This window comes from Podarcis bocagei (genome assembly GCF_964188305.1).
Source record: "Podarcis bocagei genome assembly, chromosome: 13".
In the NCBI taxonomy this organism is placed as follows: Eukaryota; Metazoa; Chordata; class Lepidosauria; order Squamata; family Lacertidae; genus Podarcis; species Podarcis bocagei.
The window spans coordinates 39,687,409-39,702,193 of record NC_138138.1 but is presented as its reverse complement, the minus strand read 5'-3'; the positions used below and the strand labels follow the sequence as shown (position 1 = coordinate 39,702,193).

Below are 14,785 nucleotides of genomic sequence, written 5' to 3'. Positions count from 1 at the left end.
CTCTTAATATTCTATTACATGTTTGGAGCGGTGGGGTGGCGGCGTCCTATGCAGAAAGCAAACCGTAAATACTGCCTATACTCCCAAAAAAGCATCTGCAGAACACAGGAAGCATTCTGATTTCATTGTATTTTACACGTTGCTAAAGGTAGCATCTAGAACTTTTAAGCGCCAATTATTTCAGTGTAAAGTATGCAAGCGACGGGTGTAACTCTAAGGGGGGTCCGCTGTTCAGCCTCTGTGGCCGCGTAAACCTGTGCAAAAGAAACGGGACTGCGATCCCCGTTGGCACTGTTATTTCTCTGCACATCTATGCCAGCTCCGATTGGTCGACTCCCGAGGGTGCGCCCGCGAAGGGATGTCGGCGTTATAGAACTAGACAAAGTGAAAAGCCACCAACGCCGCCGCTGTTCGTGACATTCCCTAACAGCGCAATCAATGTTATTGAGTTTTCCCCTTTGCTCTCCAATGCAAGGCATAGGGACCAATCCTATACACACCTGGGAGTTAAATCCGTCGAATTCAGCAAGTCTCGCTTCGGCGGAGGCGCCCCTTCGCCAACCTGGTGCCCTGCCATCAGCTCATTGATTTAATTTCCGTTATTCACTCCTGGGACGAAACTGAGAGCTGCCCGTACAAAGTAATGCAGATATTCTAGATTTTAGAGTTCATACTGGGCAGAAGTGAGGCAGCGGTCAAGACGGGAGTTCTTGCTCGTTCTAACTGGGATCTTATTTCATGTGTTAAATAATGTTTGTGCGTATTTATTATATATATATATTCATGAAAACCTGCTGCGACAATAAACATAAGGAAATAAATAGGGTGTTGCAGGACTCTTTTACGTCTAAACTTCTGGGCTGGTCTTGTGGTTCCGCATAGGCAGCACATAGCAATTTCCAATTCCCGATTCTCAAAATATCTACGGTCGATCTCTGACTGACATGCCGGCACAAGCTCTATCCCATTTTAAAGATCACTTCAGGGGAGCTAGTGAACGTGCGAGACGAAAAGCAACGCTAGGATGAAGGAGCGCCGGAGAGACCCGCGTACTTTCCTATGATACACCCCGCTTCTGCCAAGCCGCCAGCGAAAAAAACCGGAAGTCAAGGCTGCGTGAAACGCACACTTTCCCTATCTCGGCGGCCTCCGTGCGTCTCGACACCCCTCCCATAGACCACCCTTGGTCTCACATCAGTTCCATCTCAATTATCTCTATGATGCCGGAAGTAGCGGTCATAGAAGCGGTAGCAGAAGAAGGGTGCGGGCGGAAGTGGGCGAGCGCTGGAGGCGGAAGTTGCGGGAGGTGAGCTTCCGCTTCCGTTTTGCGGAGAGTCCTCCCGGCGCCGCCGCCGCCGCCGCCGCCACTGCCACTGCTGCCGCTTCTACCCTGTCCGCCGGGAGAGGCCCGGAGCCCCCGCGAGGGCCATAGAGAGGGGCTGGGGTAGAGCGGTCCCCCTTGATCTCTGGGCATTGCCAGGGAGACGAGGGAGCCCGGGGCGGAGTCCTCCCTCAGGCTGGGCCAGGCCGAGGTTTCTCCGAAGGGACGGAGCCGTCGCCTCTCCCCGCTCCCTCCGTCCCCGCTGCCCGCCTGACCCGGAATCCAGCGTGACGCCTCACCCCAGGTAGCCTTTGCCCAAGGAAGCTGCTCTGAACTCTGACCCGCCGGCCTCGGAGTGATCTCTGACCTTCCTGCCTGTGTGACCTTTGAACCCAGCCCCCTACCCGATCCAAGTGGCCCCCGCCTCACGATCGCTGTTGGAAACCCCTCTTGGCCTCGTTCCCCGGGAAAGCCCCACTCCTGAATCACACCCCCCCCCCGGTGTTCTGGCAAGCTCCTTCCACCGGCGGCCCTTGCAACCCCCCAACTTGTCAAGATCCCCCCGTTTTCCAAAGGAGACCCCTGGCGATGCCCCCTGGCTGGGGGAAGTGGGGAGGCGGAAGCACCTTCTCTGGACCCTGAGGCTCTTGGTGGTTATATTGCTGCTGACTCCTTCGCCCGCCTAGAGCCTCCACTCACCTGGGGCTCATAAAAGTGTGACCAAGAGAAAGTTGCCCGGAAGATCTGCGGAAGAAGGGACACCGAGATCGTTGTGCCCAGGTGAGTGGCTGCTTGTCTGTAGGCGAACATGGCTGGGAGGTGGTGGAGGCCAGCCAGGAGGCTGTGTGGCAGCAACCCATGTGCCCTTTCCTCTTTCCGGGCTGTTAGATTTTGTTACTGCCCTTTCATTTCAAACCACCCAAGATCAGCTCACGGGACAGGCGTGTCCTGCAAGAGTGAGTGGGAGAGGGAGTGCTCTCTGGCATCTCTGGAGTGAGGCTGGCCCTGTGAATGCAAGATGAGTTATGTCGCTGCCAAGTTGTTGGGAAGGAATTGATTCAGTGGTTCTTGGTTAAAATAGAAGGATTAGCACCTGCCGACTTCCAGCAAATTGGTAGTGGGGCTTTATTATTTTTATCTTTGTTTGTTGAATTTATATACTGCCCGATACTCAGAGTTCTCAGGGCGGTTCACAGAACAAAATCAAAATATAAAACCACAAAATATATAAATAAAATAAAATATATAAATAAAATAAAAACAACAACCCAATGACACCCCCCAGCACATTTTAAAAAGAATACAGAATATTAATGAATTCCAGGATTGCTGGGGGGGGGGAGCACCTGTTAGAGGTTAGAAAATTATGAATGGTGTTGAGGGAGAAGAAAGATAAATTATACTCTTTTCTCTGAAATACTAGAAAAGTAATTGACAGAAATTGATTGGGAGTTGGTTGAGAGCAACAAAGAAATACTGTTTTCTGCTATATGTTCATTACAAAATGTGCTGGCGGTCTGCTTTTTGGTGGCTTTAGCATAGTGTTCAAAATTTCCCAGGCACGTTTTGCTACTGGGATGTATCCAATTGCGACTACGTGGAGATTTCTGGGGGCCAGGTTGGCGACCACAGTTTAAAACCTCTGCCTTGGTCCATGGTTAATACCAGTTCCATTTCCACTTTGTGTGTTTCTCTTTCTTGTATACTGGGCCAAGTGAATTGTTGTAAGAGCAAGCTACAGTCAAGCAAGGTAGTTGAGGTCATAGAAGTGTAGCATTGGAAGGGAGCCTGAGGGTCATCTAGTCCAACCCCCGGCAAATAGACAGTCCGACTATGCGAGGTTTAAGGTGCCATTTGGTACCAAACTTATACATTTGAGTTTCCAACGCTGCTTTTGCACAATGCAAACAACAGAATTTGTTTCCAGAAGATGTGGCCAATGAGCCAGGCAGCTTGAAGAAAGGATAAAGCTGTCAAAGGGTGGCTGCACTGGCTTCAGGATCAGGATTTGTGTGCCTCTGAATGCCAGGTGCTGGGGAACGCAAGCAGGAGAGTGAAAAGATACCTGTGTCCTGCTTTGGGCTTCCCATAAGCCTGCGAGTGGCCATGGTGAGAGAGAGAGAGAGGATGCTGAGCTAGGTAGGCCTGTGGTTTGATCTTTTAGAGCAGGCTTCCTCAACCTCGGTCCTCCAGATGTTTTGAGACTACAATTCCCATCATCCCTGACCACTGGTCCTGCTAGCTAGGGATCATGGGAGTTGTAGGTCAAAAACATCTGGAGGGCTGAGGTTGAGGAAGCCTGCTTTAAAGTTCTTCGTACATTCACTGAAAAACCGGTCAGCGATTGCTGGCCAATAATGATGATGGAACCTCCCTTGGCAGAGATAACAAACCTTTTGTTAATTAGATGCTGTGGATGAGCAACAGGGGACACTTGTCCTGGGACACATGGCTGACTATTGTTGGAGATGGAATGGTAGGCTCCAGCAAAGGGAATATTGTGTGATTTTTCAGCTTTTCAGAGCTACAGGAAGCTTAAGCTTGTTCCTTGTGAAATCTTTGCTTCTGAAGCAATTTTGGGTGGGGCGGGGGAGGCTATACTTTGGCCACTTGCTCTTTCATCCAAGCAAGCTCCTCTGCCTGTATAAACACCTGGATTTTCTTTCTTTTTTTTACTTCTTTACTTTCTAGCTTGGTTCTCATCCTGGATGCAGGAGTGGGACCCTTTGCCTATCAGCTCTGGCTTTGCCACGAAGCCTGTTGTTCTGGTGCTTGAGTTTTCAAGGTGAGGAGTAGGAGGAAGAGAAATTGGAGTGTGGCCTGTTCCTGCTTTCTGCCTCACTCCTCCAGGCCTAATGCGTAGAAGCCACCCCTGTGGTTTTGTTGTGGATACTTGTAGCAAAGCAAAGGTGCTCTGTGCATATGCCAAGTTCCTCTTTTTATTATTATATCTTGCAGTGGTAAGGCCTTGTTTAAAATTAGAGGAGGCATGAAAGTAGGGCTGGCCCCTTGGGATTGGACAGGTGAGACAGAAGAGATTTGATGGTCATTGGGAAATATGCATGTCTTGGGGCAGGCAAAGGTACAGAACTGTAAGACCAGAATTGATCTTCCAGCTGTCTGACTTTGAACTATTTTAGGGTCACTCCTAACTGTTTTGCTTTTATGTATTTTGTGTTCTCTTTTTGTTTTTTTATGTTGTGAACCACCCTGTGATCTTTGGATGAAGGGCAGTGTACAAATTTAATAAATAATAATAATGTTTCGCTCCTGCTGTGAGTACTAGAAATTTGTGTTGCTTTCTCAAGGCAAATTCTTGGGAGTGCATTCCACCATCTGGCTGCTCCTGTTTGCTTTCGTAGACCCACAATTCTGCCTTGGTTCTTTTGCCAGCTTTCATTGGGGCCTGTGAGATTTTGGCTATGTATGCTTACTAGCTGATTAGACACAAAATGGGAAGGTGATCTTACAAGGTGAATTAACAACCCACAATTTAAAAAAAAACTAACATATTTTTAAAATAACATTACAGTGGGACCTCAGGTTACATATGCTTCAGGTTACATACGCTTCAGGTTACAGACTCCGCTAACCCAGAAATAGTGCTTCAGGTTAAGAACTTTGCTTCAGGATGAGAACAGAAATTGTGCTCCGGCGGCACGGCGGCAGCAGGAGGCCCCATTAGCTAAAGTGGTGCTTCAGGTTAAGAACAGTTTCAGGTTAAGAACGGACCTCCGGAATGAATTAAGTACTTAACCCGAGGTACCACTGTATTGTTTATTTTTTAAAAAAAATTACTGGTTTTTAAATTGTTGTCTTTTCTATGTTTTAGTGGGTCTCATTTTTATCTGTAAGCTGCCTTGAGTCTTGTCAAAGAGAAAAGGAGGAAACAAACACACACACACACACACACACACACACACACACGTTAAATTTGGCATGTTAAGCCAACATGAATAATCTTTGTGACCCACTGTCAGATAGTGGCTAGATTCAGGATAGGAACAGAGGACGTTGCCTTGTACTGAGTCAGACTATCGGTTCATTTAGCTCAGCATTATTGGCAGAGTGACAGCAGCTTTCTAGGGTTTCAGACAGGAGAATAGTTTGGAGGATTGTCTGAATACAGCTATTGAGTCTGAGGAGAAACGAATAAATACTTTCCTGAGTTCCAGTATTATAAATTGTGACATCATGGGTCATATGGTTGTGAGTGATGGGACAGATTCCTCTAAAAGACTTGGATACCAGATTCCTCCCCTACCCCACAATAATTTCTGCAGTTAGTAAATGTAGATAACTAAATCCTTGAAGTCTTCACCTGGGTGCGAGACAGCTTATCAGTGTAATACTGCAGGCTGACTCAGTTTCCTGGCCAGGAACCACCTGGGAGAAGAACCACCATGTAGTACAAAGGAAGGTAATGGGCAATTGGCACAGTTACCCTGTGCCAGGCAGCAGAGGAGTGTGAGCTCCTCCTCCCATGAGGGGGTGGTGAGCAGAAACAAACGCCAGGTTCAGAATTTCGGTATTTGATGATGTAAGCTGGGAGGGGGAGTTCCTAGTGGGCAGTGGGTGGAGTCATAGGCTAGAGGGGGGGAAATGTGGCATTTTTAAAACAAGGTTTGAAAAGGCGAGAGGGCAGGAGGAGAACTCCATGTGAGGCTGGCCGGGAGAGGCTGTCTGCTTTTGACCCAAGCTTGTTGAAGTTATGAGGGGAGCATCTACAACAACAATTTATTACTTGTACCCGGCCCACCTGACTGGGTTGGCCCAGCCGCTGTGGGTGACTTCCAACAGAATATAAAAGAACACACGACACATCAGACATTGAAAGCTTCCCGAAACAGGGCTGCCTTCAGATGTCTATGGAAGGTTGTATAATTATTTCTTTGACATCTGACAGGAGGGCATTCCACAGGGCAGGCGCCACTACCGAGAAGGCCCTCTCCCTGGTTCCCAATAAACGAGAGACACTCTTGGGGTGTAATGTTCTGCACTTCCTCCATCAAAACCCAAGTGTAAATATGTGTAAATAAACCATATTTCTGAACGACGCTACAATCTCTGCCGTGCCTCACTCCAAAGGAACAAAAACCCTGGTTAACACCAAGACCCCTGGCATCTCATGGATCACTTGGCAGAGATTGGAGTGGCCAGTAACAATATATTATGATGTTGCTATGACTGGATGTCAGAGGCCGGTAAGTTATTGCTCCAGGAACACCATCGGGGGTTTTGCTGAGAGACCACCCACTTGTGCCCCCCTGGTTGATTGTGTGTACTGTTTTCACACTTTTTAAACCTGCAGTTCACTCACTTTATGAATATTTACTCTAAACAAATAAGAAGCAAATACAAACTGCTCTGCCTAGTAATTTGGTACCAGCACTTGGTTCTGGGCACCTTGTTATCTCTAAACAGGCAGAGAGGTGCATGGCCTGCAAGCAGCTTGCAGACCACTTCTGGATTGTTAACTACATTTACATTTCTAGGGCACGGGTAGCAGTGTGGTCAGGCAGGCGAGTTGAGCAATGTAGGCGAAGGAGAAGTGAAACAGAAAAAAGCAACTCCGGAAAGAATTCTACCCTGCCAGACAGTGTAAATGCACTCTTTAGTTGTAAATTAGTTGCTTTACTGGTTAGGTTATTGTAACTTAAGAAGATCCCTGTGGGATCAGGCCCAAGTGACTAAGATGCTTCCAAGAAGCCCACAGGCAGGTCATGGAGGCAATGGCGTTCGCCCACATGTCATGCCAATGACGGCTCAGTTAAATGAAGCTCCCCTCCTTCTGCCTGTCCTCACACCCTTTTAAAGGCAAGTTGTGGCACTGAACTCTGTGACTTGGGTGTGCATTGTATGCAGAGAGAGGTATTTCCTTTGTCTGCCCTGGATAATCCAAGAGTTTGATAAGTGGTACCTCCGGTTACGAACTTAATTCATAACTTAATCTGTTCTTAACCCGAAACTGTTCTTAAAATGAGGCACGCTTTCGCTAATGGGGCCTCCCACTGCTGCCGTGCTGCTGGCATGTGATTTCCGCGCGCATCCTGGGGCAAAGTTTGTAACCAGGATCATCTACTTCCGGGTTAGCAGAGCTCGTTACCTGAAGCATTCATAAGGAGGGCGGTACGTAACCCGAGGTTCCAGTGTACACCTTAGAGATATTTTTATATTTTGAGCAGTATGTAAAAGGTATTATTATTATTATTATTATTTTATTACTATTAGTCAAGCGGCTCTTACCATTTCCGCTAATGCTTGAGTGAAATTGCCATCCTGTAACTCAAACCCACCAGATCTAGTCTGGACCTCTAAAGCAGCAGAGAAACAAGTGTTTGCCTCCATCCATACTTGAAGAGTGATATCAAGACGAAATATGCCCACTTTCACCTTTCCTCATAGGATTTGTTTTCCATCCCATTCCCCATCTTCCTTCCCCTTCCCTGGACCTGTTCCGATCTGTCTCCTCCTTTCTTACTGAAGAACACAGGTATATCAGCCACCAGAACTAGAGAGAGGATGTAAGCTTCTCTAAGGAGCAAATTTTGGTAGGTCTCAAGAGAATTATTGTGGGTTTTTTGCTTGCGTATGCTTCTCTGTGACATTATTTGTATCCTGCACTTCCTCTGAGATGCACAGAGAGGTGGGGTAGGGTTGAAGCTTCTTCATGGCCAAACTAGGGCATAACTTGCATTTCTCACATACAGACCCAACAGTTTAGTGATTGTGCTGGTTTTGTATCATTCTGTTTCTGATAATGGCCAGATTGAGAACAAGGCAGGAAATCCATCCACGTGCACCGGTCGTCTTTTATTAGGCACTGTCCACATATCTTCGTCTCTCCCTTAGGGACTAGAAACTTTAAAGAAAATTATGAGGACATGGGGTTCTACATCCAGTACAAATTTCTCCCCTCGCAGTTACAGAATGCAGACATCTGTGCCTGGTTAGTGCACTTCAAAGCGCAAGGGAAATAAGTTCTGCCAGAAAGAAAATCAAATTCTGTGTGTAGAACAAACTACCCCAGCTTCCATGTGGAAAAGTCCTTGCTCTGTGTAAAGCTGTTCAGAAGGTACTTCATTCACAGCACAGCTCTCACAAAGCTTGGTGGACTTTTATCTTCTTGCTGTTGGGATGAGTGGCACGACACTAGGGGAAGAGCAATTATGTGGGTCAGTGATGTGCAGCTGAAGAGCCTGGAGAGACAAATAATAGCAGAGACTAAAGCAGTACAAAGCGCAGAAACTTCTCTTTTTTTAAAAAAAACACAAAAAAACTTTTTATTGGTTTTTCCTTTAATACCAACAAACAAATTACAATAATGTTCAACAGTCATTTACCCACATTCTTTCCCAACACTCTGCTGAACATTGACTTCCCTCCCTCCCTTCAACAGGTTTTCTTGCTTCAGTCACCTTACCCCCAGTTTCTTCTTATACCCAGGCAGTCTATGTCATAAGATTTATTTCAGTCCTGCCAGAGTCTTCAGATTTCTACAGTTATTATTTATATAGTCCATAAATTTACTCCAATCTCTTTGGAATTTTGTTTCCTCCTGATTTCGGATCTTGCAGGTCAGTTTTGCTAGTTCCACATAATCCACCATCTTCGTCTGCCACTCCTCTATTGTTGGTAAATCTTGTACTTTCCATTTTTGGGCTAACAAAGTTCTGGCAGCAGTCATAGCATACATAAAGAACCTTTGATCTGCTTTTTCTATTTCCTCTCCCATCAAGCCTAGCAAAAAAGCTTCTGGCTTTTTTGGAAAAGTGTATTTGAATATCTTTTTCAATTCGTTATAAATCAGTTCCCAAAACTGTTTCGTTTTCTCACATGTCCACTAGATGTGGTAAAAATCTCCATCTATATCTTTACATATCCAACATGTCTTACTACTCATCCTATACATTCTCGCCAATTTAACAGGTGTCAAATACCAACGATACATCATTTTCATTATATTCTTTCTTAAGGTGGTTCATGCTGTAAATTTTATACTCTCATTCCACAGTTTTACCCAAGCGTCATACTCAATGTTGTACCCAAAATCCATTGCAAGGCACAGAAACTTCTCTCAGACATTGCATGCGTTCAGATATATAGGCACATCCATTATTTTACCATCATGTATTCCCCTTTCAAGTCTAGATTGGCTTGCAAGGCAGATCACAATTAAAAGGGTTATGTTGAGGTGTGGCAGAGGCCGCCGGTAATACTGTCAGGGTTCGCCTCCAGAGAGAAAGAAGGCAAAAAGAATTTCAGATGGGCTAAGAAGCTGACTGATAATAAACTCGTAGAAGCAGCCTTTCTCTTAATTCATGAGGTCTAGCAACTTGCTAATTTAAAAAACCCTGACATTCTTTCTAGGACCTCCATGGGTCACCGCATTCTGTGTTGGATGCAAGATTCTACACATGCTTTCCTATGAAGTTAGACCTCTGGTCCATCTAACCCAGATGGCAGTAGCGGTTTTCCATGGTGTCCGGATGGAGTGAAAACAGACAGGAGGCAGGGCTCAGACAGATGCCTTTGTCAGAGCGGGAAGCATCATTGCAGTCAGTTTGCTAGTTAACTTGAAAAATCTGGAGTCTAATTGGATTGTAATCCCTGCTGTCTACAGTAAGGATACAGCGATTTAGTGGTACTGTTTCATCTAAACTCCCACAATGAATTCATAAGTACCACCCCCCCACACACACATCCAACCAGTTATTTTCCTCGTTTCGTCAAGGAAAACTATTTTATCTCTCTCCAGTTATCTGCAAATGTCACTTGGATTCGCAATACCATGTTTTTCATTGTTTAAGAGTTTTCATCAAATGCGAGACACTGGCAGGGGTGGAATCTCTTATCCCAGAGGCTTTGTTAGTAGTCCAAGTAACCATTCCGTTCTCTTGCCAGACACTGGGATGCAGGAGGAGGAAGGGAGGGCAGAAGGGAGATTTTAAAAAATGATGGCGGGGAAACAAGTGCCCGTAACAGAGGCTTTCGGCCCATTTCCCTTAGCAAAAGTAGCTGTCCTTGGAAACTGTTCGGTAGGGAGTGTGAAGGAGGGAGGGCCTTTGTTCTTTGAGAGGGTTTTTGGAGTTGGGGTTCTGGCCAAGTTCAGAGACATTGGGATGAACGCAGGTGGGGGGGCAGTGGATCGGGTTTGTTCAGGGAAGCTTTAACCCACCTTTCCACACAGTTGAAGCAACAGAACAGAACTGAATAAAAGAGGAGACAATGTGGAGTAGTGGTTAGAGCAGGGGTTGCCAACAGGGCACTCACCAGACATTGTTGGGCTCCCAGCTTCAGGGATAATGGAAATTCTAGTCCAGAAACGTGGAGGGCATCATGTAGGCTGTGCCTGGGTTGAACCCTTGAGTTGGGGGAGTCTTGAGTTCAAATCCTCACTCACCATAGGTGAGCTGGGACCAGTCACTACCTGTCAGCCTGAGCTACCTCACAGGGTTGTTGTGAGAGGGCAGAGAGCCCACTGCCCTGGGTTCCTTGGCGAAAAGGGTTAAGCATAATAAATGTTTGAACCACTACACCATACTTTCTCAGTGGATTTCCTTCTAACCGTTAAGAAATCAGTGCTTGGCTAAAGTTGATGTTGAATAAATCTTTCTACATCGGGGATGGGGAATATGTGGCTCTCTGGATGTTGTCATTTTGGTGGCTTATTATATAACGGGTTATTCCATCTCCCCGTACAGGTTGATGAATAAAATAATTATGATGGCCTTTCTTTCCAACTTTAAAAACTTTTCTTTACAAAATTGTAAGCTATCTTTAACAAAGGCCACCTTGGGATCCTTGAAAAGTCCCCTTTTACTGAGATCTTAGAGACTATAGTCTGATCCAACTAGCACGAGTAGGTGGTGGGTGGGGAGCCACATTGGTGCAGTGATTTATAGCCGCTGGTTCCTAAGCCAGGAGCACCACTAAGCTAAGCTCCATTCAGCTGAGTGTTGCACACATGCCACGATGTGGTGGTCTCAGATGCCTGTCCTCTTAGGGTCAGGGTGTGAGACCCCTCCCTCTCCCAATGGATCTTCTTCAGCCGCCTCCAGTGTGCCTGTTTCGGAATTCTACGGCTTGGAGGCAGCGTAGAGAAAAACCGGAAAGGGGTGGAAGGTGGAAGTTTCCAGAATCTGGCCACAGTGACTCATTCCTCAGCAATGTGGACTTCCTTCCTTTTGACGTTTAAGAATGTTTGGGGGTCAGGCAGGGCCAGGGGCTCCAGGAAGCAGCGGATGGGTTTGGGACAAATGCGGCGAGTTGCACATCTTCCAGCCCCAGCTCCTCTCGGCTCCCAGCAGCTTGTCACTTCCTAGAGACCCCGAGAGCTTTGCCTAGTCCACAGGTGCGGAGAGAGATTGTTGAATCCCGTACGTGATGATAGGAAGCTTGAGGGAAGTGTATATTGTGTATGTGTGCATGTATGTGTAGTTGCTGGAGTGCTAGGCTTAAGACTAGGGCAATCACACAAACATCTACCATCTATCACCCAGTGGACTGAATACCGCGCTGCCCTTTCTATGTTTGAAAGCATGGCTTATCATCACCAATTTCATTTGGCCTGCCTGTGTTACTTTATATGTTTAAATCGAGACTGGTGGAATATTCTTATTGCTAACGTCATCTGGCAATGCGTGTGGTGGTTTATTAGTTATTTGGGTGTTTTTTCCTGTTACGTTATGAAATAATTGGGGAGGGGAGGAGGACTGAGGTTCAACTCCTTGCTGGCTTATATAGCTTTCCGGAGTGGCCTAGGGCTGGTTGCTGTATGTTGGCCTGACCTATTCTACAAGGCAGTTGTGAGGATAAAAGGAGGGAACTATTTAAGTCACCCTCAGCTTTTTGGAGGAAGCATGGAATAAAAATGTAAAATAAATTTTCTGAACAGTGGATCTTGATCCTGGAGCCTGATGCTCCTTTGATCAGAGGGAGGGTATGGCATGCATCATTCATCTTTCCCCATCTTCTCCCCACCCCGTCCCTAAACAGGGCTGGGTGTGACACTCTCTGGGCCAGCCTCCCACATCCCAACAGGTTGGATCTCCAAAAATTGTTAGACTGCAAATCCCATCATCCCTGACATTGCTGCTTGGGAACGATGGGGGTTGTAGTCCACCAAACTCTGGAGAGCCAAGGCTGGGGAAGGCTGCCCGGGGAGGCGGGCGTTGTTCGCCGCTGTTTGAAGTGCTGGACTGGAGACTTTTTGCTTCCAATCCAGAACAGGAAACTCTTACCCGGCTATTGAACAGCAGAAGTTCTGAATCCCCCCTCTCCTGGTTTTGTTTACTTCTAAAGTGTCTAGCCCTCAAGAATGTGTGGAGAAGCTTGATATAATGTGGAAAGATAGGGAGAGTTCTTAGAAAAGAGGAAGGGGCGGAAGAGGACTTCCTTTGGTCTGAGGGAGAGGGTGGCTTCTTCTGGATCCTTTACGAGTTATCAGAATGAGAGATACAGATTGAAGCAGCAAAGCCTTGGAGAAGGGGACCGTTTCTCTTACCACAGACTAAAAAGTTGCTCTCCTTCTCTTGCCAGGCGCGTCTTGGAATGGCTGCCATGCCTGGATGGCTTCGGAGGGTGCCCGCGGCACACTAGGGACCCTCAGCCAAGCAGCACCAGGGCGGCTGCGGTGGCCTCGCCCCTCGGGAAGCCAGCCGGGACCCGGGAGGCCTCCTCTCCTGGCGTAAGCCGGGCCCGTCTCAAAGCCGTCAACGGGAAGCTTGGGGAAAGGGGAGGCCGCCCTCCCCGTTGCCCACTCTGACAGCCGCCGCCATGTCGACCTCCTCGCTGCGCCGCCAGATGAAGAACATCGTGCACAACTACTCTGAGGCGGAGATCAAGGTGCGGGAGGCCACGTCCAACGACCCTTGGGGCCCGTCCAGCTCCCTCATGTCTGAAATCGCAGACCTCACTTACAACGTGGTGGCCTTCTCCGAAATCATGAGCATGATCTGGAAGCGTCTCAACGACCACGGCAAAAACTGGCGTCATGTCTATAAGGTAACGAGCTCGGGCGGTGGTGGATTCAGTTTCCCTTGGTCATGAAAGGCAGCTCTGCCAAATCGAGGGAGGTTACTTAGCTCAGTTGTAGCACATGCCCTTTGCCTGTTTGAGGCCTCAATTTCAGGCCCAGGCAACTTGGGGTGAAGCAGCGATAGGCAGCCTTTTCCCAGACAAGGGCAGGGTTTGGGTTTTGGTGACCTGTAGGGGACCACATGTTTGGGGGGGGGGGTTTACTGCCAGATGGGGCAGCAAGGCCAGATCAGAAAGGCACAGAGACGTTTTCTCAGCTGCAGGGAAACAGCCATGAGTTTTCCATTGCACCAGGAAATATAAAACCTTGAGCTCCCCCAGCGCCTTGCCTGTGCTTGCTTCTCCATGGTGTGAGCTTTCCTATATCTGGTGGAACTGACGACGTTGCTACTTTCCAGTGGTTCTCCAAATTGAAGCCTCATGGTTGCAGAGTGACAAGTGAAAGTTTTGAAGAGAAGTGCTGAAGGATCTTGGCTGGCACAAGGCTGAGAAGGCCAGGGTCCTTGGACTAGAGTCTCTGCCAGTTGGGGAGTTATCTGTTCTGGCCTTATTGGAACATTTGTTCTGATTTGGTATCGGACAAATGTTAGATCTCATTTTTAGAAGCCCCTCTGGCTAGTGCTTTGGGCCTCTTCCACCACTCTACTTCTGTGAAGAATTACGCACAATCTTTTCTCCCTCTCCTGTAATACTTGAATGACCTTTCTCATCCTGGCACCTTCTGTATGTTTGTTGCCATTCAGCCAGCAATGCCAGGGATCAGGTGAGCTGGAAGCCTGTTTTTTTCTCCCTCTTCTTCCAGGCTATGACTCTGATGGAATACCTGATCAAGACGGGCTCGGAGCGGGTGGCGCAGCAATGCAAGGAGAACATCTACGCCATCCAGACGCTAAAAGACTTCCAGTACGTTGACCGCGATGGCAAGGACCAGGGAGTCAACGTGCGGGAGAAGGCCAAGCAGCTAGTGGCTCTCCTCAAAGACGACGAGCGTCTCAAGGAGGAGCGGGCCCATGCCCTCAAAACCAAGGAGAAGCTGGCCCAGACTGCGACCGGTGAGTGCTCATTCCCAGCCGGGTGGCCTCAGTCAGGCTGGCAAGTGTTGCCCAAGCTGTTAAGATGGGTTGTGGAGCCTGTATGGCTGTTAAGAGCAGCCATTGCCAACCTGCTGCCCTCCAGATGTTTGAGACTTCAGACCCCAGCCAGCCCGTGTGGGGGACTGATGGGAGTTGTGGTCCAAAACATCTGGAGGGTACCACATTGGCTGGGATGGAGTATAAGCAGGTTCAAATCACTACATAGCTGTGAAATTCACTGTGCAACTTCAGGGCAGTTGCTGTTTCTCTAAGCTCAGGAATGGCCAGTGTGGTAGGCTCCAGACGCTGATGGACGACAGCTCCCATCATTCCTAACCCTTAGCCATGCTGG

General features: G+C 47.7%; 1 protein-coding gene across 9 annotated transcripts in view; it reads left to right on the top strand.

The window, feature by feature from the left end:
* Nucleotides 1–1,332: 1,332 nt before the first annotated feature.
* Nucleotides 1,333–14,785, top strand: part of EPN1 (epsin 1) — a 32,315-nt gene continuing 18,862 nt past the window's right edge. For 6 of the 9 annotated variants that reach the window (XM_081168399.1, XM_081168397.1, XM_081168395.1 and 3 more), the window contains exons 1-3: nt 1,334–2,101; nt 12,863–13,327; nt 14,163–14,412. In XM_081168399.1, coding sequence (XP_081024525.1) covers nt 13,100–13,327; nt 14,163–14,412 — 478 coding nt within the window. In that variant the 5' untranslated portion in view covers nt 1,334–2,101; nt 12,863–13,099. Of the gene's footprint in view, nt 2,102–12,862; nt 13,328–14,162; nt 14,413–14,785 lie in introns of all 9 variants that reach the window. The other 3 variants (XM_081168392.1, XM_081168393.1, XM_081168391.1) reach the window with 1 other exon arrangement.